Source organism: Lepeophtheirus salmonis, chromosome 13, assembly GCF_016086655.4.
Source record: "Lepeophtheirus salmonis chromosome 13, UVic_Lsal_1.4, whole genome shotgun sequence".
Taxonomy (NCBI): domain Eukaryota; kingdom Metazoa; phylum Arthropoda; class Copepoda; order Siphonostomatoida; family Caligidae; genus Lepeophtheirus; species Lepeophtheirus salmonis.
The window spans coordinates 13,989,754-14,016,859 of record NC_052143.2 but is presented as its reverse complement, the minus strand read 5'-3'; the positions used below and the strand labels follow the sequence as shown (position 1 = coordinate 14,016,859).

Genomic DNA, 27,106 nt, shown 5'->3' with positions numbered 1-27,106 from the left:
TAAAAGAACTAATAATGTAGTCATATTAATGAAATATTGCAGGCGTGTGCAAGAGCATTGTTTCTGTTGTTTTTGTTATTGGTCTCTTTTGTTTCCTAATGCATTTGCCTATATGTTAAGATTTGAATTAGATATTTGGGCTGGTACGTTAAAATTAATTTTGTTTGTTTTTGTTAGTGAGTGTTAGAAAAAAGAAAACGATTGATTTTTAAAGTCATAAATAGGTTTATTTTCACATATATTTGAGATACATATTTAAATATAATAAAACTAAATAATTGTAACATATGTATTAGGGTTAACGATATGATGAAGATCATCTTACATAAAAAAGGGTGTCAGGGGGAATAACTAATTTTCATAATAGCTATTTTTATATAGTTATATAATAGCAATATCTATTTTTTTTCTTTTTTAGATTATAAGTTTTTATTTTTCGTGATACAAATATTTATATAAATTAAATATAACCCTGTAACCAAAACATCTCTTTCATTTTTTTGAAAAAATATATATGTAGCTAATATTGTATTTCTCCCTAATTATATTTCTTACGATATAGCTAAGTTATTTTTGGTGTTGTTTATTTTTTTTTGGCAAAAAATGCAATTAAATTATAATTATATCAATAACTGTAAAATAAACTTTATGCAATAATAATTTACAAAGAAAATTATGTGGGAATATCTATCCGTATTTGTACAAAAATCAATGGGGGAATCTACTTATATGGAAATACATTTAATATTGTTATACAAAAGATTATTATTAATAATAATTGCATAATCAAAGAATATATTTAGATATACGTACATACAATAAAGTTTGAGTAAACTTTACAAGTTGTCCTCCGTCAAAAATTGAGCTAAAGACTAGTTGAACAAAACTGTATTTTCTGATTGTATTGACAATAAATGAATAATGATAAGGTCTTTCTGATGTATATAATAAATTAGCTCCATCCATACGTATAAATTTTTTTAAACATACCTACATTGGGATATGGATCTAAGCGAAATATGACGATGATTAGTACACGGGGATGTGTTTCCCAGTTGTTGCCTGCGTTTTGGTCCACATGGGTCTGGGTGTATCTATGTGCTTACAAAACTCCTGAAAGTCAAGGATATCTAGGTCAGCAGCAGTCTTGATCAAATCTATGAGTGTGTTCCGTAAGGGCTCATCATTGTACAGATCAACAAACTCGGGTGGGATGGATGTTTCTTCAACCGGTGACCCAGGGTGTGAATGACACAATGCACTTTCTTCGGAAATAGACATCATTTGCATGAGATGTCGAACTGTATTCTTGCGATCCACAGAAGAGCCTCTTCGTTTCTCTATTCTCCATTCGCCTGGACCGCAATATATCACTGAAAAAAAATGAAGCAATATAAAAAAAACCCATTCAAATTCATTTTTCTATAACATAAAAAATACATAAAGAAAAAAAGATTACGTTGAAGACATTCATATTCTTTATAAACTGACGTTATAATGCTTAATACAAATCCAAAATATATTCGATATTGGATGCATATTGCATATCCTGTGAAAATATCTTTTTTTTAAACTTTTGAACATAATTCCTTCATTCAATGCATACTTAAATACAGTTATACTCCAACAACACGCATGTTCAGTCCGTAACTAGACTTACATCCAAGGAGGTCCCAGGACCGTGAATATAATCTTGTTTGCGGTTTTTAAATTAAAACAATCTGAAAACCTAATTATTTGAAGTCCAAGTTCGGCCTCGATTGATCTTGTAATAAAATTTCAGTCTTGATACGGTCCCAGATAATTTTTTTAGATGATAAGGAAATAAAGGTCTAGAAAAAATCAAAAATGCCAAAACAGAAAAATACTTTCGATCTCGGAACAACTATCAACAATATCGCAGGTCATTGGGCACATTTAAAACTAAAGGATTGTTAAACATTTAGAACGTGGTCATAATTTTGCAGTCTGAGTTGAATAAAAAAACTGCAGATTTCGTTTATCCTTTGAAATTTAAGCTAGGTACAAATTGGTTATGACACTCCACACGTCGTACTATGATTAAGGATGCCATTTTTGTAATAAAAAAATACAGTTTGGAAATTAAAAAATGGAAGTTTTTCTTCTTTTTGTTCATTATTTAATAGGATGTTGTGGTGTTAACTTCTAGCTCTGAAGTAAGCATTCTCGCATATCGCCTATTCTCGTACATTGTTATAAAAATAAATATTCCAATATGAATTTAATTATAATTATGATATTTTCCTTCGTTAATGTCCTTTGAAATGTAGTCAATTCTCCTATTTATAAGTAGAAGTAAATCGGTTTCTTCCTCCAAAATCATATAACTTCGTCTTTCATAACCACACGAACTAGTTATTACTTTATACTTGGATGTTTTGTCTTCAAGAATTAAATACTAATGATAGAAGCATTGGAAAATAAAAACCCTGTTCAAATTGCCCATACAAAAAAGCCGCTCCCACTTTCTAGGACACATTTTATACACCTCTGCTTATCAGTATGGATGACTTACAAAACATTTATCATGTACATTTGTATTTGTAATATTTTGAACAATGTAAACTATTACGTATAATAAAAAAATCGTTATTCATATTCAAATGTAATGAGTGAAACTACGAAAATACGAGGATTTCCAAGTCATTAATAACATTCCTATGAGCATGCATAAATTAATGCACAAAATCTTGAAGGTGTTGCCTTACCTTTTGAACACAACAATATATTGTGTATTTTGTAGTCAGCTGTCTATGTTTCTGTTTCCTTTCTCATTATCAGTGTTCTGAACGTTATTTAGAATTAGCTCTTGTCAGGCTGTTAAATAGTACCAACATTTAACTATTATTGAGGAATAATTCCATAGTTGAAAGAATAGGGCAAAAGCGTTGTTTACTTATATTAGTTTGTAAACAAAGTAATAGACGACTGAGTGGTGTCGTTATGAGGGAAAATAATACAACTCCCTAAATAGGTATTCCTCGTACATATAGATGGTGCTGTGATTTTTTATTTAATTGAAAATAAATAGTTTATTTATGGTGGCACCCAAACTACAGACTGTGACACCACCTTACGGATAATTTTCAAGACATGGAAAAAATTCTACTCGAGCATTGCTGCGGGGGTTGGATCTTGAACGGAACGGAACGTGGAACGGAAAGCGACAATTGAGAAACGATTACAACCCTGCTTTAGATCATACAAGACTCAACTTATGAAAAATATGAAAACAGCTTAAATGAAAATACACTGGATTTTGGTTTATTTCAAAAAGCAAGTTATTTAAATCACGTGGTTACTTTTATTGACTCTCAGATCTTTTTTTTTCTCGAAAAAGAAACAGAAAACAGGCTCCAAATCAGTTGGTTTACTATTCCTTACTATGAAGCTATTATTCAATAATGGTAGGGAATTGTTTACAGCTTAACATCATGGCCTAATTCAAATTCAACAAATCAGCGTTAGGAGAAAAAAAACAAAAAACTTACGACCAAACAACATTAAAAAAAGACGAAATACTAGTGTGAGACTCAGTCCGAGATCGAGCTTTTTTGGGTTCGGTCTTACCTGAGTTTTTATTTATTTTATACATCTCTCTCAAAAAGTGGACAGAAGTTGTTGCTCTTACACAGTCATAAGAAGAAGATGGGAATATGCAACCCCTTTCTAAAAATATAAGTTATATATTTCTCTAAAAAAATGGTATTTTAGTGTTTATTTCATAAAATATGTACACAACTTTTTGGCTTCCCCCCTTCACCATTGGTACACATTTCCTTATAAAGTACGCAATTGAAAAAAAAAAGAACCTCTTAACTGGGTGCCTACTCTGTACATAGCCCCTTACCAAATATATTTTTTATGTCATATTTTTGTGTACCATTCTATACCGAATTTTATGACAAGACTATATGAAACTTTGACCTCATTAGTTCAATCTTACAAAAATTATAACGACTTCAGATCGGTATAGAATTTTCAGTCTGATGATTAACCCTAATAAATATCTTTATAACTTTCTACATATTAACACTATACATTGATTGATGTATAATGGAGATTATGCCTAGCAAATAAGAGCTTATATTTAAGACAGCAGCCTAACTAAATGATTTGCAAATATATGAAGCATTTGCTATTGAATAATTAGAGCGTTTCACTCAGTGTTTACGTGTCTTAGAAAAAGACATGAATAAAGTAAGTAAATACGATTTTGTATCAATATCATTCCTCAGAAATTTAGAGCCTGTCTTTTTTGCTTTTTATGGAGTTCAAACTTTATAATATGTACACTAAAATTGAAGAAAAAGTCTGATTATATACCATATAATACAGTTTTTGTCAGTGTGTGTGTGTCCTTTATAGGTGCCCACACCTTTGGCCCTAAGAGGCGAAAACTTTGCATGGGTGCACTATGGGTGCCTGATCAGGATGAGACAAGGGTGCCGATTTTCGAGGTGGGGTGTCATATAAGTGGGCCTATTGTATAACCGAAATACAAAAATGGTTACCGGTTAGTATGACTATTTAGGAAATTAAAACACTTATCAATGAAGCAATTTCTTTTTACAAAATATAATGATCAAAAGTTTTGGAACGACATATCTCAATAGACAACATGCTCGGCAGAAATGATTCTCTTGAATTGAATGTACATAGGTTCGCGCCCGGTTCGTTTCTAGATAAATAAATGTACTTAATGTATATGGACTCCAAAGAAGATTCTTAGGTCAGCCGAAGTAACTGTAATATTTAATGGTTATTTATACTCAATCAGTGCAACTCTTCCATCTGACCAATTAAAGGAACATTAAAAAAAAGATAGGATATTTTCTATTAATATACATAGAAAATACGTAGTAGCAGGGTCATTTCTAGCTTGATAATTTGAAGTTGGGGTGGGGCTTAGTTCTAAAAATTATCAACAACATTATATAATTACTTATATAAATAAGTTTATTGTATATATATACAAACTGAGTTTGCCCGTGTTGAAGGGCTGAATAGAGGGGGATAGAAACAGAGAATGAAGGTAGAATAAAATAGACAGAGAGAGAGAGAGATGTAGAAAGATACAGAGGGAGGATAGAAGAGGGGAAAGACCGGGAGATATACAAAGAGAGAAGGAAGTGAGGTTTCATTTTGGCCAAAAAGAGGCTCTTAATGACCTCAGAGTCCCAAAAAATATCAAAGGAACATGCTTGGTTATTTTATACGTCTATTTGCTAAATTTTAAACTGATCTATTGGACTGTTTTGGATTACATGGGTACTAAAACCGAAAACAGACATATAAATGTGCATAATAAAACTTTTGGAGGGGCTTGAGAAACTTTCAGGAGGGTTTAAGGTACCCTCTCCCTTGCAAAAAGGAGTGCTATAAACGCCACTGCATAGTAGTATATATGAAAGTAGTCGAAAATATGGTTTTTATTAAAATACAACATTTATTCATACTATTATTAAATTCAATAAATATTTTTTTTCTCCACTATTCGCTCATGAAGGATTTCAAAACGCTCTTGAGATTGTGCAATTAATGACATTTTGATAGTATTAAATGAATTAATTTAATACAGGCAAAATCTAATGTTGCATCTTTTAGATATTTTTCAGGCGCAGCTATTTATACCTTTTTGCATCTATAGTTAATAGTTAGGCTCCGAATAGTTTCATAAAACAGAGCGTAAAAATATTATACTGAGATCATTAAAAGTAATTCATTTTTCACTTTCGTTCGCCTATTTAAGTTCTGAACGAAATTTTGATGGAAAGGAAGTACAGTCAAATCCGGATATAATAAAAATAGTCAACGTTATCTAGGATACCAAATTTTTACTAGATAAATTACTTCGTATAGAAGAAACATGAACTAAGAAATCTGTATAAAGTAAACTTTTTCTTGAATTATTTTGTATCTACTTCATAGGAATTCATGAGAATGAAGAATTTACAAAAGGATTTTTCCTTTTGTAAAAATACAAATCATATCCTAGCGCCAAATTTTATACTTTTTTAAAATTAATTTCTCATTGTTTTTTAATCAATACGGATACATATCATTTCCTTAAAAGATAAACTTAAAATCTGTCAAAAACTGGATTGAATCAAACACGAGTTGCTTCAAAATATGGAGTAACAATTTTACTTATATACACAAGATTCCAAAAATTGGGTTTTTTTTAAAGATATATTTCGGATATTGTCAACTTTTCACAAGAAAAATAGCAGTTTCCTTTATCTGGATTTGACTGTATTACTGCAATTTTATTAAAATGACGTAATGGAAAGAAAAGTCAACACATTTCAGCTTTTTTAAGAAAGAAAGACAGGGATTAGACTTAAATACTTTTCTTTATAAAAAAAGTTAAATAAATCAATGGAAACTAATTTTGTAGTTACTATTTTGTCAATATTTTTTAGGGCTTTTATCTATGTATGTATGTGTGTATTTAGACATTAAATTTTGACATATTTGCATGATTTACCCTTACAAAAACATTGAGGTTTGAACTATTTTATGACTTAAAATTATAATCAGATTTATTCTATTAATATTTGGATAAAATCCAAAAGGAAAACAATCTACTCGAAAACAATTTATTAAATTCAATGAGAACGTATTTTTAGTTTGAAAAATAAACATATATTTAAAATTATATGTACTTAAATCCTAAAAATTTGTTTTGTTTGAAAAGCTCAGCAATGAGGCTGACATGATTTCAATTTGTCTATCATGACTGCAATATTTTTGGGTCTTAAATGTATGTAGAATGTGATTATTTTAAAAAGATTTAGATCTCACTATGTTTGACCTACATTCTACAAAATAACATTGTTTAGAATGATTACAAATTAAATAAATCCCTTTAGAATTGTATATTGAAAATAGAAAGCATGATAACTGTAGTAATAAAAATAAAAGAAGGTTCTTACCAATAGGAATAATAAACGCAACACAAAGGAATTGCCCCCGTAGCGCCCTTTTCACTTCGTACAGAAAGTCATTGTAAGAAGTGCCGAGATGTCTCAAAATAAGTCCGAATTCAGCAAGAGTGCGATTAAATGTATCATAGTAGTATTGTATGATTTCGTTCCAATACTTTTTCCGATAGGTTCTGTCCGTGGATGTGAGGAGAAGATGAGCCAAATCTGTAGCTGGACTCAAATATTGGCAAGAATGGAAATCAACTAACATACATTCGTTATCATTGTACATGAGGTTTCCCATCCACATGTCTCCATGACACACTGTGTTAAATACTTTGCCTAGTGGATCTGAAGGCCTTCGAAGTTTTACAAGGAGGGAAAATACATCAGCAGATATTTTCCGAAGTTTTAACACATGTTCCTGTATACCAGGTAAAACACTCAAGAAATGAAAGTAAGAGTCTAAATATTTCGCTAAAAGCTCCTTAGCCATGTTGGATGTATACAAATCATCATCTAAATATGTGTACTTTTCTTCAATTTCTTCGTTGAGGGACATGCGATACGCTAAACCACAAGCGTGAAATTTAGCAAGTTCATAAACAGCAGACTTCACTTCATCATGGGTTAATCTATGCTTAAACCAGTCACGGGAGGCATAACCCTTTTTAGATAAATCCTGAATAATGAGCACATCTCCTTCCGGCTCATCCACGGAGCCATAGTATATCTGAGGGATGTTTAAACTAATTATGTTCCCCACACGGGACTTGACAAATTTTTGCAAGTCTTTAATGAAGCCGGAGTATACTTGAACCTCATGACTGAGAGTTCGATTCCTCTTGACAATACGTTCAAACTTAGCTTTTTTGGCTAAGGGGACTTTGACAAAGAGATTATGCATCTTTGCTGCCATAAGGGCAGGCGGTGAGCGCTCTCCAGTACATATTGCATCTCCAACTCCAGCTACTCCTCCTCCTCCTCCTTTAAGAGACTCCAAATCCATCTCCACAACCAACCGAAAAGATTGACTTAATGTACTGTAGATACCTCTATAATTTATAAAAAGAATATATATAAATTATTGTGTTTAATTCAACTTTATAGGTATATCATATTACTATCTTTAATATCCACTTTTCTTACAACTACTGAACTGCATAATACTTAGTGTGATGAAAAAAAAAAATAATAATAATAAGTATACTTTTCTTTTCTTTTTCTTAGTATGTATCTAAATGAATTTGAAATACTCATTTTGAGCGCTTACAGCGTCGCAAAAATTTATCACATAAATTTATTTATCGTGAAGAAAAAAAATATATATATATATATGTATAAATGAGGATAACACTATCACATAGTAGATGAATTTAGAAATATGACTTATTCCACAAAGAAGAAAATAAAAGAAAGCTTTTTAAGAGAGGAAATAATGCTCAAAGCAATAACAATTGGCGTCCTAGAAATGATAGAGAAACTAGATCCAAGAATTATACTATCCACTATGAGGGATATAGGTATGTAATTAGCATTTAGAGATAGGTAGTTGTCATATTTGTTTTTGATATATTCATGTTTTGTATTAAAGGAATAATATTTTTTCCCCAATAACAATAAGTAAACAAAATATAATACTATTTTATATAGGGGAAACGTGGATTAGTTGAGCGAGCAACTATCTTTACTCCATACCTTGACAATTTTAATAAGGTTCTAAGACACTTTGGCGAAGTTTTATTTCCTTTGACCTCCTCTTTCTGTCTTTCTGTTTACAAATTATTTAAAAGTAACTGAACGCATCAGTAGTTAGAAGTGACATCAGTAAACTTTAGTCAAGTTACTTCTTTTTTTTTTCTTTCTATGTTTGTGTTTAAATGAATTAAAATAAATTTTAGAGTGCCATATTCATTTTCTCATGCATTTATCACATTTATTTTCTTGTAAAATGTGGAACTTTAGAAAAACAAAAGTAGAATTTAAGCATGTTCTTGGGTGGCTTAAATTGATCACCTTAAGTGAAGCCGGATAAAAGACAAATCATATTTTATCTTTGACCATAATAATGAGGCTACGTTCCAGAAACACAAAATTTCCCACCCCTGATTTTGTTGGTGGATCAGCAAGATGTGAAAACCAGCTCACTTATTAATGTAACTTAGAAGAATAAAACACTAACTGATAAATACAGTTTATATTTATATATATATACCTTTCAATAGTCACGGGGGAAGTGAGCATTTTTACATCAGTTCGGAGATATTATATAGTGCGCTAAAATGTTTATGCTGAAATCGATTTTAATAGTCATCAATTGATGTTGTAATGACTTTGTGAAAATATATCTATATTCGCGAACGAGCTTGTGAAAATTTGCTCAACTTACACCTGTCGCCCCTACTAATAAAAAAGGACAAAGGTGTGGAATATTCATACTCAATGTAAGAATATTCAACAGTCCTAATGCAACATTTTACAAATGTTATGCACAATAATTTATGAGGTGAAATAATGTTTGAATGCAGTTTTTGTTGTTTTTGAGGGGAGGGCTATTTGCATTATTTAGCTACATAGAATTAAAAAAAAACAACACAATTTTAATCAGACTTGATACAAAATAGTTGGTCACTAAACTGCGAAGCAGAAAAAAAAATCAATTCCTTAAATATGCAGAAGGAAAATATTCAAAGCATCTTATACCAAAGTGACAGGGATTATAATTAATAGAAGTAAATAAAATACCTAAAAGTTGATATTTTGTTCATTCTATAAAATGAACAAATTTCCAATAAACCTTCATAAAACTCCATGAAATGGAGTTTTATGAATAATAAAGAAAAATACAACACATGTATTGCATACTACTTGATGTCCTTGATAAGCAGTGATATATTTGAATTAAATCTAATTGATAGATATCAAAAATCCCTCTGAAATGGCTTGTTTATAACATTCAATTTTGTTTTGGATCGACTAGGGACAAGAAATATAGGATTGTTGGGGGGAAAATATCCTATTCATTCAGATATAATAGTTATTTTTTATTTACAACAGGAAAATGAGATTCAATAACGATGTATTCACATATTTTTAATACATCTAAGGGTCAGATATATAACAACTAAGACATAAAGGTATTTTTTTTATAGACAGTCAGGTTTAAAGTCCTTCTATTTGTTGGTCCTATTTTCTTACATCCAATAGTTTACTATTGGCATTAATATTGATTAAAAAAGGTTTTTATTGTTAAAAAACTTATTTTTCATATTGTTTCGGCCTCCAAAATGGACAACATCAAAATTGTGACGTTACTTTAGGATTATAATTATACAATAATTAGTTCATGATATACTCTTATGTTCACGGCCAAACAAGGACTAGTTAAAATTCAATCAATCAGCGTTCAAAAGAATGAATAGCGGGGAAAAAAAAGAAGTAACATCGACAGCTGACTACAAAATACGCTGTATATTTTTGTGAAAAAGAAGTGACGAGTTTTTAGTTATGTATAGTAGATGTGCGTCAGGAAGCTTCCATGACTTTCTCTCATTAAGTTTCAATCCAACATGGAGAATCGATTTAAATAAATACATATAGCATTATTCATCAAAGTATAATAATAATAAATAAACTATAGTTATATATAGTGTACCTATATATTACCTACTTAGTATCACGCCACCTTTCAAAGGAAAAGAAACCGAAAAAAGGGCCGAAATCAGTTAGTAGTTAGGTAATTCAGAAAGGATTCTTCTCAACTATGGAATTATTATTCTATAGCTGTTGAGAAGTGTTCAGAGTTTAACAAGTACATATTCTAATTCAACACATCAACGTTCAGAATACTTTTTAGGAGCAAAATAGCAGAAACAAAGACAGTTGATAATATAATAGAAAAAAAATATCATTAATTTACTATGTATTGCTAAATAATTACTAACTTCATAATATTTTATTAATTATTGCTCATATTGGTAGTTGGTAGTAAGGGCACTTTTAGGGGAGCACTTGGCACATGCCTCACTCTTGATTAGGGGGCTCCGAGCTGGAAATAATTTGTAAATATTGAAATGTATATGCTAAGGAGAAATATATTGTTATAAAAAAAGTCATTAAAAGAAATATGGACAACATATATCAAAAAAGGAAAATAGAAGGCCTACCCTTCTCTAAAAATGGTCATCTAAAATTAAATACAAATTCATTAGTATCATTAAGATTTATACTTAAAATACCACTTTTTATAGGTATTCTTTCTTCTAAAAAAAGAAGAAGGTCATTTGAAAATATAGAATAGATTTATTTTTAACCTAGGCCCCGCTCACGCTAAAACCAGCCTTTAGTTCATAGTCTTCTAATATGTTGGTCCACTGACTCTTCACAGCAGCTTTGAGGTCCTCCACATTCATGTGAAGAGTAGGACAGGCCTTGACCTCCACGAAGCCCATATTCCATAATCCAATAATGAATAATCTGGTGAGGATAGAGGCTACAATTATACCAGCATAATTGGCATCCACCCAGGCCTTCACTATGTTTCTCTTTTTGCTCACTTGGGAATGGGAAAAGGCCACCATTCTTTGCCTCTTCCATTCTTGCTCTCTGGCCAATTGTCAATAATTTTGTTTTGAGGGGGTTTGAAGAGTTTTTGCATAAAACATCTAGCTTGTCAGATAACATATACTTTTTGTATGTAACTTGTGCCCTCATAATCGGGACCAAAAAAGAAAAAAAGGTTAAACTCCCCTGGTCTTCCCTACTAATACAAATTTTAAATCATAACCACATTATTGCCATAACAAAAGCTTTTACCTTGAATATGATATGTTATAAAAGTATGTACATAATACGTCTACAAAATGGGTAGATTACAAATGTAAAAATGAGATCAGTTTAAAGATTCGAAACTACAAAAATACAAAACATGGAAACATTATCCTTAGTCTATGTAGTTTTATTTAAAAAAATAAATAATTTCATGGATTATTTTACACACATATGTAAATATGTGTGTAAAAACTACGCAAAATATAAAAAACTAACAATATATTTATTACTAAGCTCTCTTTATACCTATCTACATATAAATAAAAAACGTATTTTGTTCATAAAATTATATACAATATACTCGTATATATATATGTCTACTTAATAGACTTCTTATATTTATATTACGGGATTTTTTAAACTTTAATTTTAATTGTGTATCATTATGAAAGAAAAATAAGGCTTTTTGATTTATAAAACTAGTTTGATAGCTTTTTGGAAAAGTACTCTGAAGTACTCTAGGAGTTATACTTAGATTTTGAAACGGAAGAGGGACTGGCCCTTCAAGGATAAAATAAATAATTGAATTCTTCTTTTAAAATTTGTGATCTTCCATTTTTTTGAAATATTTTTTTTATTTCTTATTTTTTAGGCACCAATATAATTTTAATATCCAAAATAGACAATAAATTTGTATACTACACCATCAAGCGGATAAGAATATTTGATAGAAGTATTCTAAGAAAAAAGTAATAGTTTATTAAAGAATCATACGAAAAAACTATGATTTTTAGTAATGCATATTTTATTCAATGCATGTACTATATTGACTTGTATTCTTTCCAAATTTACTTGAATTTGTTTCATAATGTTATGAAAAATAAATAAATCACATAGAAACTAACATACATCTATATTAATCATCTTAATTTAAATTCGTGCCAAACAAGATATAGAATAATGCACACATTGAAACACAAAGAAATGTTACAGAAATATCTAAATAACATAAAAGCAAGCTAGAATGATTTTCTCAAAATTGAGAGGATTACATTTGCAGGGGCTTTTTGATTTTCAAAACATTCAATTTTTTTCAAAAAATCAAATTTTTTTAAAAAAAATCAAAGAACCAACTTCCTCTCCCCCCCAAAAAAAAAAAAAAAAAAAAAATATATATATATATATTCCTGTAGACATCCCAGATTTGTATTCTTCAAATACGAATATTCATCTATTTCTATTATCAAAATATATTCACAATTGGATAAGTATCAAATGCCTCTTAAAGTAGTCAAAAAAGATTGCCACAATAAAAAACTACAATTGGCACTTTGTAAAGCAGAAAAACTCAGCCTAAAATCAAATTGAGTTTGTATCTTAATTTGTGGTAGATTATACATTTTTACCTCACCCAACAAAGTTGAACAGAGGTTATGCTTTTGGCTCTGTTTGTCTGGTTGTTACCTCCGCAACAAAGTTGAAAGGAGGTTATGTTTTACCCTAACTTGGTCTGAAAATTATATATGATAACAGTAATAGGTCATTAAATTTTGATAGGTAAAGGTAAAAAAGAAGGTAAACAATGTATAATTGACCAAAACTTTGGAACAAATTGAGATGCATAACTAAATTTGATTTTAGTTGGAGGGTTTGCGTTCTACAGAGTGCCCATTTTAATTTAGGTTTTGTGTTACCTTGACCTCTCAAAATTTAGTGGCCACTTACTGTGACCGTATATAATCTTCGCACCAAGTTTGATCTAAATCGATCAGTAACTTTTGCAGTCATTCTGGTGACTGAGAAACCAACAGACGCTAAAACTAAACCAAACTTCGTTGGAAAGGTAAAAATCAAAAATTGATGGATGTTATGTTTAAGAGGGGCCATGAAGGGGCCCATATGGCTCTCTATAATCAATTAAAGATTCTAAACTAAAACTAAAATTCTGAGGTATCTTAACTCATCTTACAAATTTGAATAGTAAGCCTATAATTGAGTGAAACAACCTTATGGAATATTGTGAGGTAGCCTTGTATATATATATATATACATACAATTTTTACATGAAGTGTTATAATCTTCCGATTTAAGCCAAGGTTGCCCTGTTCTATTTGATAACTTGTTGCCAACGAAAATCCAACTTCATAATGCCCTTCTACAAGAAGCTCTTATCCTTAATGACAAAAAACTCAGATAAATAATTTTGACATGCTTCTATTGAGGCTAAATTTGTAACCCCAAGTGCGTTGGCCATAGACAGTAATAGGCGGTAGTCCAGGTTGTAGGGTGGATGCATAAGAACTTCCCATCCAAGCTCCCAGCGCGTCATGAAAGATGTATGCAGCCAGGCGTATCTTGTCGTTGTCTCCTATTCACCAATGCTGACTGCTTCTGTTCGATCGCCTGTTGCTCACAGTAGAGGGCATAATTGAGCGTATGGTCATAGGGGAGCAGCTCATAGTAGATTATTCCCTGCTTATCCTACCAAACACACATCAACAACTTCTTAGCACTAAATCCTGGCCTGGCCACCGTCTTGGCTACTTTGTTGGCATTCGACCACAATCTTTGTTGCTTGACATTGACGTAAGTGATCTTTTTATATCACCAGTGTCACAATCCGCTTCAAAATGACGCTTATGGCCCTTTCAGGTAGTCAAAAGGTAAAATGTGGTCACGCGCAATACTGCCCATAAGCGTTTGTAGTATACACGCTTAACTTTAGAACCGTTAATTGTATGACCCGATGTGAACAATAATGAACAAGATATACTTAGTTTAACAGAAAGGCGTAAAAAAGGAAAATAATTTTTCCCTCACCCAATATGTAGTATATTGTAAGTAAAAAAAATAATTCGACATTGTTTTTATCTAATGCACAATATTGCCTAAAGTTGTAAAATATCAATAAAATAATTGGGAAAGTTGTGAATGACTAAATAAATTATCACCAATCATATTAATACTATGCCATGGTTTGACTTATGCTTTATAAAAACATTATCCCACTAACTCTTCGATAGATAAATGTTATCATTAAATGGTGTACAATGTACATGAGTCTACGCCTGAAACAATAAATAAAAATATGACGATTTGCCAACTTTAAGAAATGTATTGATTAATTATACAGCTTCAGACACTATTAAAACAAAACAAAAAAATGCAACAGGAGACTCGTATTTATTATATTATATTATGTATGTATAAATTATATATACATAATTATAATATACAAAATTAGAAAAATATGCTTTTTAAAATTTTTAGGAGTTCTAACAAATTATGGATCCATTCATATAATTGATGTTTGAGCTCTATTTAATAAAGTCAAATCAACATTTTGAAAGTGTATCATAAAGAATTATTAAATTTACTTGTATCTATAAAGTAAATCATATTTTCTGTACCAAATATCAATTGAATCATGCAAAAACATAGTATGTGAATGAAAAAAGAGCACAAATTGACATATAACTAACTCTACGACTCTAAAAAACCCCTCATCTTCATTGATACAGTAAAGAATCTTACTACGCAGCAATGTGCTCTTTCTTTGTCCTCGGCTTTCTTCTGAAAAAGTTGAAATCTTCGACTTAAAGGAGGGAAAAAATGAAATTGAGGCTTTTATTTAGTTCTTCATTTATCAAATTTTGTATCAGGTATCCATCTCTCTAATTCTTTTCAAAAAAATAATTATGTAGCCTCGTGATGAGCGTATCTATGGTATATACAATACATTTATATAAATCTTAACAAACTATGCATTTATACAAACAAACTTTAATTCATTTCAAATACAAAGAAAACAATTAAGGTGCTGAATGACAAGATCTTTTTACTTTCTCAAAAAGCTACCATCAAAGACACTTTTGGTCCGATAAAACACTTTGTGTTATTCAGGGGAAATATACTTCTTCAAAACAATATATCTATTTTTATACCTACATTATTTTATGAACAAAAACATCAATTCTTAAGAGAACTCAATGATAACAATTTAAGAAGTTAAAGTCGATCCCTCATTAGGCCATTCAATGTGTTTTTCTTATTTAATTATTCCGTTATATAATAAAATAATTTATATATGTTAAGTAAAGATATGATATGTACGAATTATATATGAAAAGATGAATATTTTTTTACAAGATAATTGCAATATTCCTAATACAATTCACATATATCTTATCTAGCTTCAAAAACCAACGAACATTTTGGAGAAAAATTCAAGGACCGACGGTTATAAGGATCGGTCCTACGAACTTACAGTCCTAAGAAATGGTCAACATGACCTTTAAGATGGGAATACACCGAATAAATAAGGAAAAACACAACACTGGTCGATTCCCTACGTCTGGTGTAGTGTCCATCCTTTTTTAGGACTGAAGACATTAGTAGCAGTAGCAATTCAGTCTCAGTCCTAAAACTTATAAATTTCGATCCTGACGTCACTCAACTCTTTTTCTTCCTTATTTAATCAGTTCTAGTACTGACAGTATTAAGGATTGCTAGCTACCATGGACTGATAGGACCGATTGTAAGACTGGACTGGACCGAATAAGTAAGGACTCACACAACACTAACTACGTTTGCCAACAATGACTGAAAATTGAGCTTGTTATATGATATGTAGTCATGCAGGGTCATGTATATATGACTTACTATTTTTGATAGCGAATCTCATAACTTTGTATAATTTATCTTTTTCTCTCTCTCGGTCTTTTCATATCATGACTTCATTTAATAATATCCTTAGACTTTGTTGAGGATAACAGTAATAGATTAGACTAACAAAAAAAAGTATATCGCATTGGAAGATGTAATTGTTCTTTTTCCATTGCAATTCTGAGCAGAGATTAAAAATGGAATTCCTGTATGATTATTCTCACTAAACTAAGAAAGCTATTGCGCATATAAATGTTTTAAAGAAGGAATACACATAAAGAACAGAAAATATGTACATTCCCACAAGAAATAACCTTGTTTGTGACAGCGAGATGCTCAGATAATATATGTGAGTAGGGCTCAAAGATACAGTTGGAGGTTATTAAGAGTTTAAATATACGTATATACTGTAAATACATGAATATTCCTGTACAACTTGTGAAAGTTAAAAACTTATAGTTATATACCTATGGTTGTCAACATTATACTTTTCATTCATTAAATATCGGTATTAAATAAAAACAGAGTTTCTAAACCTTTCTTTCTTCCTTCCTAATAAATACCAGAGCACTACCTGGATTTAAAAAAATCCAATAATTCTAGTAAGACATATATAAAATGCACTTAGTTTTATTTATAATTGCAAGTAGCTGATTATCTCTGCTGATTATGTTATTAAATCCTTATTGCGAACTAATTAAAGTTAATATATGACAATAGATATAAATATTAATAATGATAGCTTATCCAAGATTTTACCTAATCTATTGACTTATATAGGTATGTATTATATTATAAGATAGTATGAATATGATAAAAGATATTTTTTTTTGATAAAGTGTAAAAGATCAACATTCTTAGGAAAGTTATGCAAATTTAATTTAAGTAATAAAAAATATATGGAAAATGTGAAATAACTATTTTTTTATATATAAAGTGTTGAAGCCGTTAACAAGACAGCAACAATTGAAGAGAGATTCAATGCATTATTGGAGACAAGTGATGAGTACATATTGATCTAAAGTGACTATTTAATTGCTCGCTTGCTCTCAAATAAATTGATGTGCCATGAATATGCAACAATAAATGCATGTAGCACAAAATCACAATGGGATCATTTGCAAAGAATTAATAAAATCGATAAAGCAGGGTCGAAAAGTCAATTATCTGAATAAATATTAGTGTTGGGTTCGGTGCAGAAATACTAGACCGGCCTGAAGCCTTTATCATTTTGTTCAACAAGTTCTGTGTGGACCAGAGATGCCATACTTCGGATTTATCCAAAAATCTTGGGATATCGATGTTAAGTTAGGGATTATTTCAATCAAAATTTTGAAATCTATTTATTTTAATTATACATGCAACGATAATTGATTTCGTTCGTTTGATTATATTAATTATATCTTCAAAATTTGTTGATCTAAAGCGTTAATAATTTACTGCTCGTTTATTCGTTTTCAACTCGTTCGTTTTTCGTCTGATTTTAAGTACTGTTATACAATATAAAGTATTAAGAACAGTCGAACATATTCGAATTGCCAGCCTCCTATAGCCTTAATAACGAAACAGGGGAATTCCATCAACAATACAAAGTTAGGCTTTCAACGCATAAATCAAATGATTTCATACAATTATCGGCAGATATTATCGAAGGTGAAGAAGAATATGAAATACATATATGACTGATCCAAAGTGAAAAAATTGTATTGATATTCTGTACGCTATTATTATTTTCTTGGGATTTCAATGTTGATTCTTGGGGTTTTTAGATGGAAATCTAGGTAAATTATAAAATTCTTAGTATCACCTATGGTGTGGGCCAACCTCATAATAAAAACTTGGCCTTTAGAAATCGGTATTGGTCGGTCTTAGTAAGAATTCACTCCTTTTTAATTATAAAAGAGAGAAAATTTGTTGCGCATGACCTTTTTCATAAAAAGATAAGGGTCCATAATTTGAGACCGCGCATTGGACCAAATTATCGGCACAGATAAAGGGGCCTCCACAGTATTACAACTAGAGTTGACATTTTTGTAAGGAAAATAAGAGCACGGTAGGCTGGAGTGGCTAAAATCTCCCTCAAATTGAGGATTTTTTTTATATATTAGGAAAAAATGATCGCTTTTCTTTGGTCCATTCAGGTACAGAGGAAAAGTTTTACAAAAAAATCAAGCCCCCCCGCCCCCTTTAAAGTAACATCCTAAGGACGTGTTGAGATAGTTTTAGAGGCTCTATAGAGCCCACACAATGAAAAAAATTGTTTAATACACCATGAAATAACAAAAACAAAAATGGACTAAGTATATCCCAACTTTACCAATATTGGCTTATTTTTCTATATTTAAACTTTTTTTAATTTGGGAAATATTTTTTTTTTTAAACAAATTTCAACTGATACTGATTCATACATAGAATTCATAAAAGTATAGAAAGAACGAATATACAGTAATACCTTGACATACGAGCAAAATTCGTTCCTGGACGGAATTTGTAAGGGAAAACAATTTATTCCGAAAGAAATTCCTATAAAATCGCCTTTCAAGTAACTCTCACTCATATGTCAATGTAAGTTTTTGCTCAGAGTCCAACTTATATCTAAAAAAAAACAAAAAAAAAAACTCACATTTTGTGCCACTCGTATCTCAAAGTATTAATGTAGTAGTATAAAGACTATGTCCGAGATCGATTTCCTCCCGGTTCGGTCTTAAATGACTTTTTTTAGACAGATATTTCTGTCTAGAGCGCCTTTTTGGCTTGTAGCACCAAAAAAATCAACTTTTTTTTTACATAAAAAAAGTATTTTTATTCTTTTCCTTTTTCTAATTTATTTTCTAAAAAAACTGTCATTTCTTTTATTTTTGTAAGACTGATCCAGACCAAATTTTACTACAAGAGGGGTCTAAATAAAAACTGGGTCTAAATAATTTAGTATTACAAAAATAATAACGGCCAAGGATTTTCCAACTGGAACTCAACACTAGTTTATATTAAATACATAAATATATATATATAGATAAAGCAACATTGAGGAATGTTCTAGATGATTTCAAACTATGTATGTTACAAATAAAATGAGTATAATTGGATGTAAGGGTATTGTGTTCATTGATACATTCAGGGCCGTTACTAGGATTTTTTTAGGGAGGGGTTGTGTAGGGCTTTTTGTCAAAACTATGACAATTTTGAAAATACAGCAACAATGAATGTTGTTAATTTCAAATTGTTACAAAAAAAAAAACACCAAATTTTGACAATATGCTTGATTTTTTGGACAAAAACGTTGTTTTATCGTTAAATTTGGCAACAAAATTTTAGTCAAGGGATGTAGTACCCCTTATACCCCCCTAACCGAAATCTCAGGCCAGGATTCCTGTTTCAAAAGTTTATAATTGCCTGATATTTCCTCATAGAGAACCAAAAGATATATGTAATTCCTATCAATTTGATACGCATGAGCGCCTCAACCTTGACTGTCAAAAGAGAAAGGAAAAAATTTAAAAACAAAACGAACAAATAACAAAAATAAAACTTATCTTAGCTAGTCTTCCGTATTTTTCTTGTTGCCCATTGTTCATTATTATTTAAAAATAATTATAGGTATTTTCTACATTGAATTGATAATTTTATCACAATTAGGATTAATGAGAAAGTATGAAATGACAAGAATTCTTAATGTAGGACCTAGACTGATATAAAGTAATCTAAAATCCAATCCTATATAATACCTTTTTTGAGCTCATAATACGTACTGCTTTAAATCATACAAGAATCAACTTATGAAAACAGCTGAAAGGATGAAGTGCTGCTTGATATTTGAGGGCACTCTATTGTCTGCCCTCAATCTAATCGCAAAATATTTGTTGATTTCAAAAAGCGAGACGTGGTTGTTTACTTACATTAGTTTTTAAACTAAACGCCATTGACTGACACCACCTTGCAGCAAAATAATACAACTCCCGGAATGATAATATTATTTAATTTTCTATCTATATTAATTAAGCAAAGTCTATCTGTATATCTCCATGTATCCATGTATTGTATCTATGCAGAAAGTAAGTCATTTTTGAGTGGAGATCTAAGAAATAACAATACAATCGAGGGTGCACGTCATATTAACAAAAACAAGTGTACATGTTCAAGTTGTATAACGACGGTATCTGAAATCTTGCAGGAGTTTAGATCAACTCATATTTTAAAAATCAGGAAATACTTTATACGTATAAAAGAATGTGACTTAATATGAGGGTTAGCAACGAGGTAGTGCACTAAATGGCTCATCACGTCATATTTTTTTTTTTTTCAAAACATTATTCTTTTATTTGTGAGAAGATAACATCTATCATTACTGGTGTAAATCCTGTGTAATTTTTAGCTGGCCCGTTTTTTTTTATTTTTTAAATTGGTAATCGGGAGAATGAATTTTCTTTTCCTCAGCTGTTGTCGTTATTATTCAACTCCAGAGTAGTGAACTTCCTTTCCAACTACATTCAATTATGTTCAAAACTTGATTGAACATAAGTGCGTGCTCATAAAATACGGAGAGTTATCTTGAGGATTCGTTGCAGAGTCAAAATTGTAAGTCCTTGTTAGACTCATAGTAGAATTGAGTATCGACATCGGAGTAACTCTTATCTATGTCTTGGAATATATCTTTCTCCCCTCCACCCTAGACACAGATGATCTAATGAAATGTTAAGAACTAAGTTGCTCTCCAAGCAATTTTTTTTTGTTCATTTTCACTTTTTTTTGAAAACATTCCCAAGGACCACATTATTTTTCATCACAATCTATCATCTATGTATTGAATAGTTAGGTATGAGTGTGCTCATGAAAAGCAGAGAGTAACATTGAGGATCTGTTCGTCGACACCTATAAACTCCAGGCAAATTCGGGTACTACTACTAGTATAAAATATACTTATGTCATTCGCATGGAGGGCGCTATCTAAAAATTATATGAAACCCCAAGCTACAGAATGTCACACCACCTTGCAAATATTATGTATATTTCTTTCAGTTTGATCAGGGCACATTGATTTTTATCTCATGACAACTTTTGTTCATATCAATCCTTTATCTACATATATAAGAGTTCATAAGACAATTATGAATGATAAGGTATGAAGAGAAATACACAAATATTGAGCTAAGATGGAGACTTTATGCATTCCTACACAATAGATTTACAAGGCGGTTTTTTTTAATAACTTCATAATAACAATGAACTCATTTTAAGTCAATTTGTCCTTCACTACTGCAAATCATGAATAAGGAATGCACGAAATAATATAAAAGGAATGTTGAAAAATAGAGTTTCATTAGGGACAACAAACACACTTTTCACTTCATGCATATGACAGTCCCTGAATGTCAATGGTAAAAAAAAAAAATAAAAAAAAATAAAAAATAGGTCAATCATTCAAGGAACTCTACTGAACATTGAATTATATTTTAACAATTTGGAGTCATTCATAGATACGCTATACAACTTATAAGTAGAGTTATAAAAAAATATGAGCTGCCGGTATGTTAAAAAAACAAAACAACCTATAATGCAGGAGAAATAAAATAATGATTGGAGCTGTGAAAATTGTCTAAATCCTCGTGAGTGTTAAAAGAAAAAGAATATAGGTTGTCAAGGTTGGTAGACGACATATCTATCTACTCACAAAGATCAATATAAAAACTAAAGTGATCATTGCTCACTAATACTTTTGAGTTTTCAAAATGGCTATAAATAATTAATTAAGAACTCAAATATCTTGCAGGTTACCAACTCTATTTTTTGTAAAGGTATTCTCACGAAGATTTCGACAATTTTCACATCACAAGAAATAATTCAAATGAAATCATTTGAGTGTTCCCTATATACAGACACGGTATTCTAACCGGTTTGAATAATGTTTGGGAGAAGAGAAACGGTAACGTAATAACGCTTCATTACGTTACCAACAAGAATCACCTTATACCGAGAGGGCAAGGAAGGAAATGCACACAAATCCCTCCCCAGGTCTAGGAAAGACATAGGCAGGAATTACTCGGATGTAGATCCTCAATACTATTCTGAGTCCAAACAAGATACTTAGAGGCAAGGTATATCAGTCATCCCTTTTTCTATCACGCACTGCAGACTTATATCATATTTCTTAGTATCCCGAGTTCAAAAGGACTTACACTTATACTATAACATGGGATGTGAATATTGCCTAAATTGCAGTAAGTGTGATTTAAAAACAAGTATATGTTGGTACAGCAGAATATGAATGCTCTTATTATTGATTAATTATTAACCCCCATTTTGACAATCATAACATATCAGCACAATAGTTTATGTGATCTCTGTCAGCAAATATGTTACCTCTCAATGTTATCATATTTTGACGCTCATCACAATTCATTCAATATTCATATCCCAACTTATAACTAAGTTATAACAATAGAACAAAATAATATGATGCTCTTTGTAGTTGCTGTCTGTCTGAATGACTTTTATTTCCCAAAGCTCTTATAACTATTCTTGAAGAGAGAAAAATAAGTATAAATGCAATCATTGATTCGTGAAAGACGAACCGTAACACTGATGATTTGTTACGGAATTACAAGTGAAAGTCCTTGTTGGACTAGGAATAGAATTGAGGATCTATATCGGAGTCATTACTAGATACTAGGAGAATAAACAAAAAAACGCGGATCCGGCTGTAACAAAAAAGTCTCACACTTGTTTTAGGTCATATTTTTACAACTCTACTTACATAAGTGTGATGGGGGGGGGAGGGCGGAGGGAATGACAGTATATTGAATATTATATGTTTACAAGAGATGCACAATTGTAAATTCAAATTCCCAGTATGATCAAGAAATATTTTGTGGAACAAAACATATTGTTAATAATAGTCGGAATATATACATACTGATTCAATATCAGCGCAAGCACATAATAATTGTATATCTATGTCTAAAATGTAGTGACTATAACATAAATCAAATTCTCTTGAATTTCATGACTAATCATAGATGATAATAAGTGTTAAGTATAGATAGACAAGTGTGCTATAAAGATAACACAATGAGACTAAATGCAAATAATGTAAATCGTCACCATAATTTCCAGACTACATAAAGAATATTTTCATGTGACGTCATCCCTGTTAATGTGGGTCATTTTTGGGGCTTAAACAACCAAGTTTTATAACAATGAACACCCTTTTTTCATCAATACTAAGGAAAATAGTCAAAATATCAAAAAGGGACCAATAAAAGTAAGGGCTTAAACTTTACTGTCTATCAAAAATTTTATCTCTCTATTGCATAGTTTTATTTTATATTATCTGACCCTCAAAGGTATTAAAAATATGTTAATACATCGTTAGACAATCTTATTTCCATAGTGTAGATAAAAATTAACGATTATTATGGAAATAGTAGGACATCTTTCTTTCCAGGAAATGTCTCACTTTTTCTGTCCTTAAGCCAACACAAATAGGGATTTTCAGTAGATATTACTTAGATTATTATTAAAATATCAGTGTTGATCACTAACATCAAGTGGTCTTCCATACAGATGTAAAGTCTTTTTTTTTTAATACTTAAAGCCATTTGATGAAGTTTCATCAATATCTTTTGGAAATTACTTTTTTTTATGCAGTAAAAGCCCCTAAGATTTGAGCCCCCAAGACGGCGTTTCCTTTAATTATGATGCAATTTATGACGTCAGTGAAAACGCCTTATGCTATGTTATGTAAAAGTAGTAACTTATCCAAGTAGCACCCAAAAAAAGGAGAATAATAATTATTATAAATGAAAAGTTTAAAGTAGGCTTTGATATATTAATGATGTAATTTTTTGACTAATTTGATGGAAATTACAAATGGATTATTTTAATATATTGTGGCTCACTTTCAAATTCAAATGCTCACAGTTAACTTACGTACAAATACACATTGATTGTAATGAAATGAAAACATCAATGAATAGTTGGTAAGGTAATTACATTGACTAAATATGTGTTGTAATTAAATAAGGTGTTGTGTAATATAATGTAATCTAATGACTACTAAAGAAATTTAAGTCAAACATACCCAGGCTCATCCTCCTGTTGCAAATCCTCATTCGTCTCTGTGGAATTACTCTCGTTACTTTCAGACCGAGAGAACTCTAACCCATCAGCAAGTAATTCCACATGATAATTCTTAATTGGCGGTGGATCCGAGACTCCGTTGTTCTCATAAAAAGAACGAATGACTTTATTTACCCATCCTGGAGAGAAATCTTCCACACTGCTGAGTCTCACATGACGAAATCGTGTAGTTTTTTTAATAATATCTTTGCTCTCAAGGGTTTCTATTTTCGAGTCAACGGCCATTCTTTCAATTTCTATAAATATATGGGATGCTGCAATGACGGACCGAGTGACAGTACTCTAAATAGTACAACAAACTATATTAGGAGCAGTAGACGAATGGAGGAGCGCTTTGAAGAAGAAAATTATAGTACGTCACGGTCAATTGTAGTTGTGTGTGAAATTTGAGTCCTTCTTCAGTACAAAAAAAAAGAGTACAATAAGTAACTTAATAAATGTTAAAATATCTCAGCACAGCGTTTTAATAATAATATTGTTCCTTCGTAAACTGGGCATGAGTTAGGAAAATGTTATGTACTATTAAATTGAACATTCAATCATGTACATACTAAATATGTGACTGTTGGTTTATTTCTCTCTCTCTTTTTCCTCCTTTAGTTCTTCGAGTGTGATGAAGAAAGAGAAGGGGAAAGAAGCTTTGAGCTGCTGAGGAGGGAGCTGAGAGAAGGAACGGAAAAAAAGAAGGAAAGCTCCCTTTTCGAAGTTTTTATTAATATATAAACATCTATACGCTATACACGAATAGAAAAATATTATTTGACTGGCTGGACTTAATAATATTATGTTATATTGGGCGTGCTTAAATACGCTTTTTAGTTGATGCATGAGAATGACGTTACATGAGATATAAAAAAACGTAATTTAAAGCATTATTCCCTACAAAGGAGGGATATATTTCGGAGGGACGTTCAATTAAGTTGTTATTCCAGACTTGTTTTGGTTTTCTTTATCCTTCTTATTCTTGCACATCCCTGTGTGTTGTTCCATTGGTTACTGTACAAATTGTTGTTGTATTTTAATTGGGTTTATGCCAATCATGTTTATGTTCTCTAATTCAAATGCAGATAAGTTTCTAAAGTTGTTATTTTAACCTATTTTTGCAAAAAACAAAAAAAAGTATTCATTCCCTTCGGTCATTAGTTAGATGGGGGGTGTCCGCAAGATTTTTATTAAGGGCTGAGGGATATACATATATATATATATATATATATATTATACAATTATATAGAAAATAGTTTATCCGGCCTTGTCATGATATTGTATTATTGTATTGTAATATTAATAAAATCATTTAAAAAACATTGGACTGAAAATGTCAAGGGCTGTGAGGCCTCTCTTTCGAGACAGAAATAAAGTTAAATTTGACTATGAGTAATGACTAGGGAACAAACATATGTGATATGATTTGTAAGTAGTATAACTAGTCATTTGTAAGATGAAATTCTCAAAGTTTTGAGGAAGCTACACGTCGGCTTTTATCACGTTGTAGATTTTACGAGTGCCCGCACGCACGCAAACACAATTCAATTTGAATACCTCTCATTGCCATTTTCTGATGCAATAGTCTTCTTTCATGAAAAACTCGTACTTATTTAATACAATTTCTTTTTAATATCTTAGATAATAGTTGTCTATTATATTCCATGGTAAAATATCGGTGTTATTTAATGCTTAGAGTTATTTATGGAATAATCTGTTACTCAAATTAATATATTATTAGTATCAGAGACCGAGAACATGCTGCAAGTCAGAATTAGGATTGTGTTAGCCCTTATTTATTCAGTCTAGTCAGTCTTAATAACTGCCCTGTCAGTACTTGAGCCACTCCTTAAGACCCTCAGTCCTTCGGACTGTCAGTACTAGAACGGATACAAAAAGAAGAAATCAAGGACAGAAACTTGATAATTTTTAGGATTGATATGGAGGACTGAACTGGACGGGACTCCAGTCTTCAGTCCTAAATAAGGATCGACACAAAACTGGTCTGATTTTAAATAATTGTATATTTATAATAATATGCTTGTACGAGTTTTTCGTGTAGTACTGTTTGTATTTAGAATAAGGAAAAATGAATATTCATTCAGCATAGCCAAGGAAACGTACTGATAATGGGCTTAGTTGGCAACATGTTATCAAATAGACTATAAGTAGCTTAGAAACAGACTTATTTCTAAATATAAGATCGCTAAAAAATGACTTTATTACATGGAACATAAATATTATTTGTTTATGTTGTCTATTATATTTCTACACCCTTGCTAGATAAACATTTACACAATAGAATTTAACGAAAGAAAATAAATATATAATAATACTGATAATCAATTATTTATGAAGTAAATAAATCTAATAAAATACTTCCAAAATCTATAGCTCAATTTGACACTTTACCTTCGACTCCCTATAAAGTATTTAAGGAACATAGTTTACTGAATTAAATATTTACTATTATTTTACAAAATACTGAATAAGTTTTTACCAGTAAAATGACATTTTTAAAAATTGGTCTATAAGTTGCTAAATCATGAAAAACTTTACTTAATTATTTCGACTATAAGCTAGATCCAAATACAAAACAATAA

General features: G+C 30.7%; 1 protein-coding gene across 2 annotated transcripts; it reads right to left on the bottom strand.

The window, feature by feature from the left end:
* Positions 1-205: 205 nt before the first annotated feature.
* On the bottom strand, positions 206-25,286 carry LOC121127569 (uncharacterized oxidoreductase dhs-27). 2 transcript variants are annotated; one of them, XM_040722984.2, is made up of 4 exons: positions 25,073-25,286; positions 24,463-24,917; positions 6,960-8,005; positions 206-1,373 (listed from the first exon to the last, which is right to left on the bottom strand). In XM_040722984.2, exons 2-4 carry the CDS (start codon positions 24,744-24,746, stop codon positions 1,030-1,032), a joined length of 1,674 nt encoding a protein of 557 aa, XP_040578918.1. In that variant the 5' UTR covers positions 24,747-24,917; positions 25,073-25,286; the 3' UTR covers positions 206-1,029. The 2 variants fall into 2 exon arrangements, with proteins under 2 accessions (XP_040578918.1, XP_040578919.1); XM_040722985.2 differs by lacking the exons at positions 24,463-24,917; positions 25,073-25,286 and adding an exon at positions 8,075-8,177.
* Between the last annotated feature and the right edge of the window lie 1,820 nt (positions 25,287-27,106).

Excerpts from the sequence above, each read along its gene's own strand:
- LOC121127569 (XM_040722984.2), bottom strand. The coding sequence starts at position 24,746 with ATGGCCGTTGACTCGAAAATAGAAACCCTTGAGAGCAAAGATATTATT. Across the intron at positions 8,006-24,462 it reads CAACAGGAGGATGAGCCTGG|AGGTATCTACAGTACATTAA; the intron begins GTATGTTTGACT and ends TATAAATTATAG. Across the intron at positions 1,374-6,959 it reads TGCGTTTATTATTCCTATTG|TGATATATTGCGGTCCAGGC; the intron begins GTAAGAACCTTC and ends ATTTTTTTTCAG.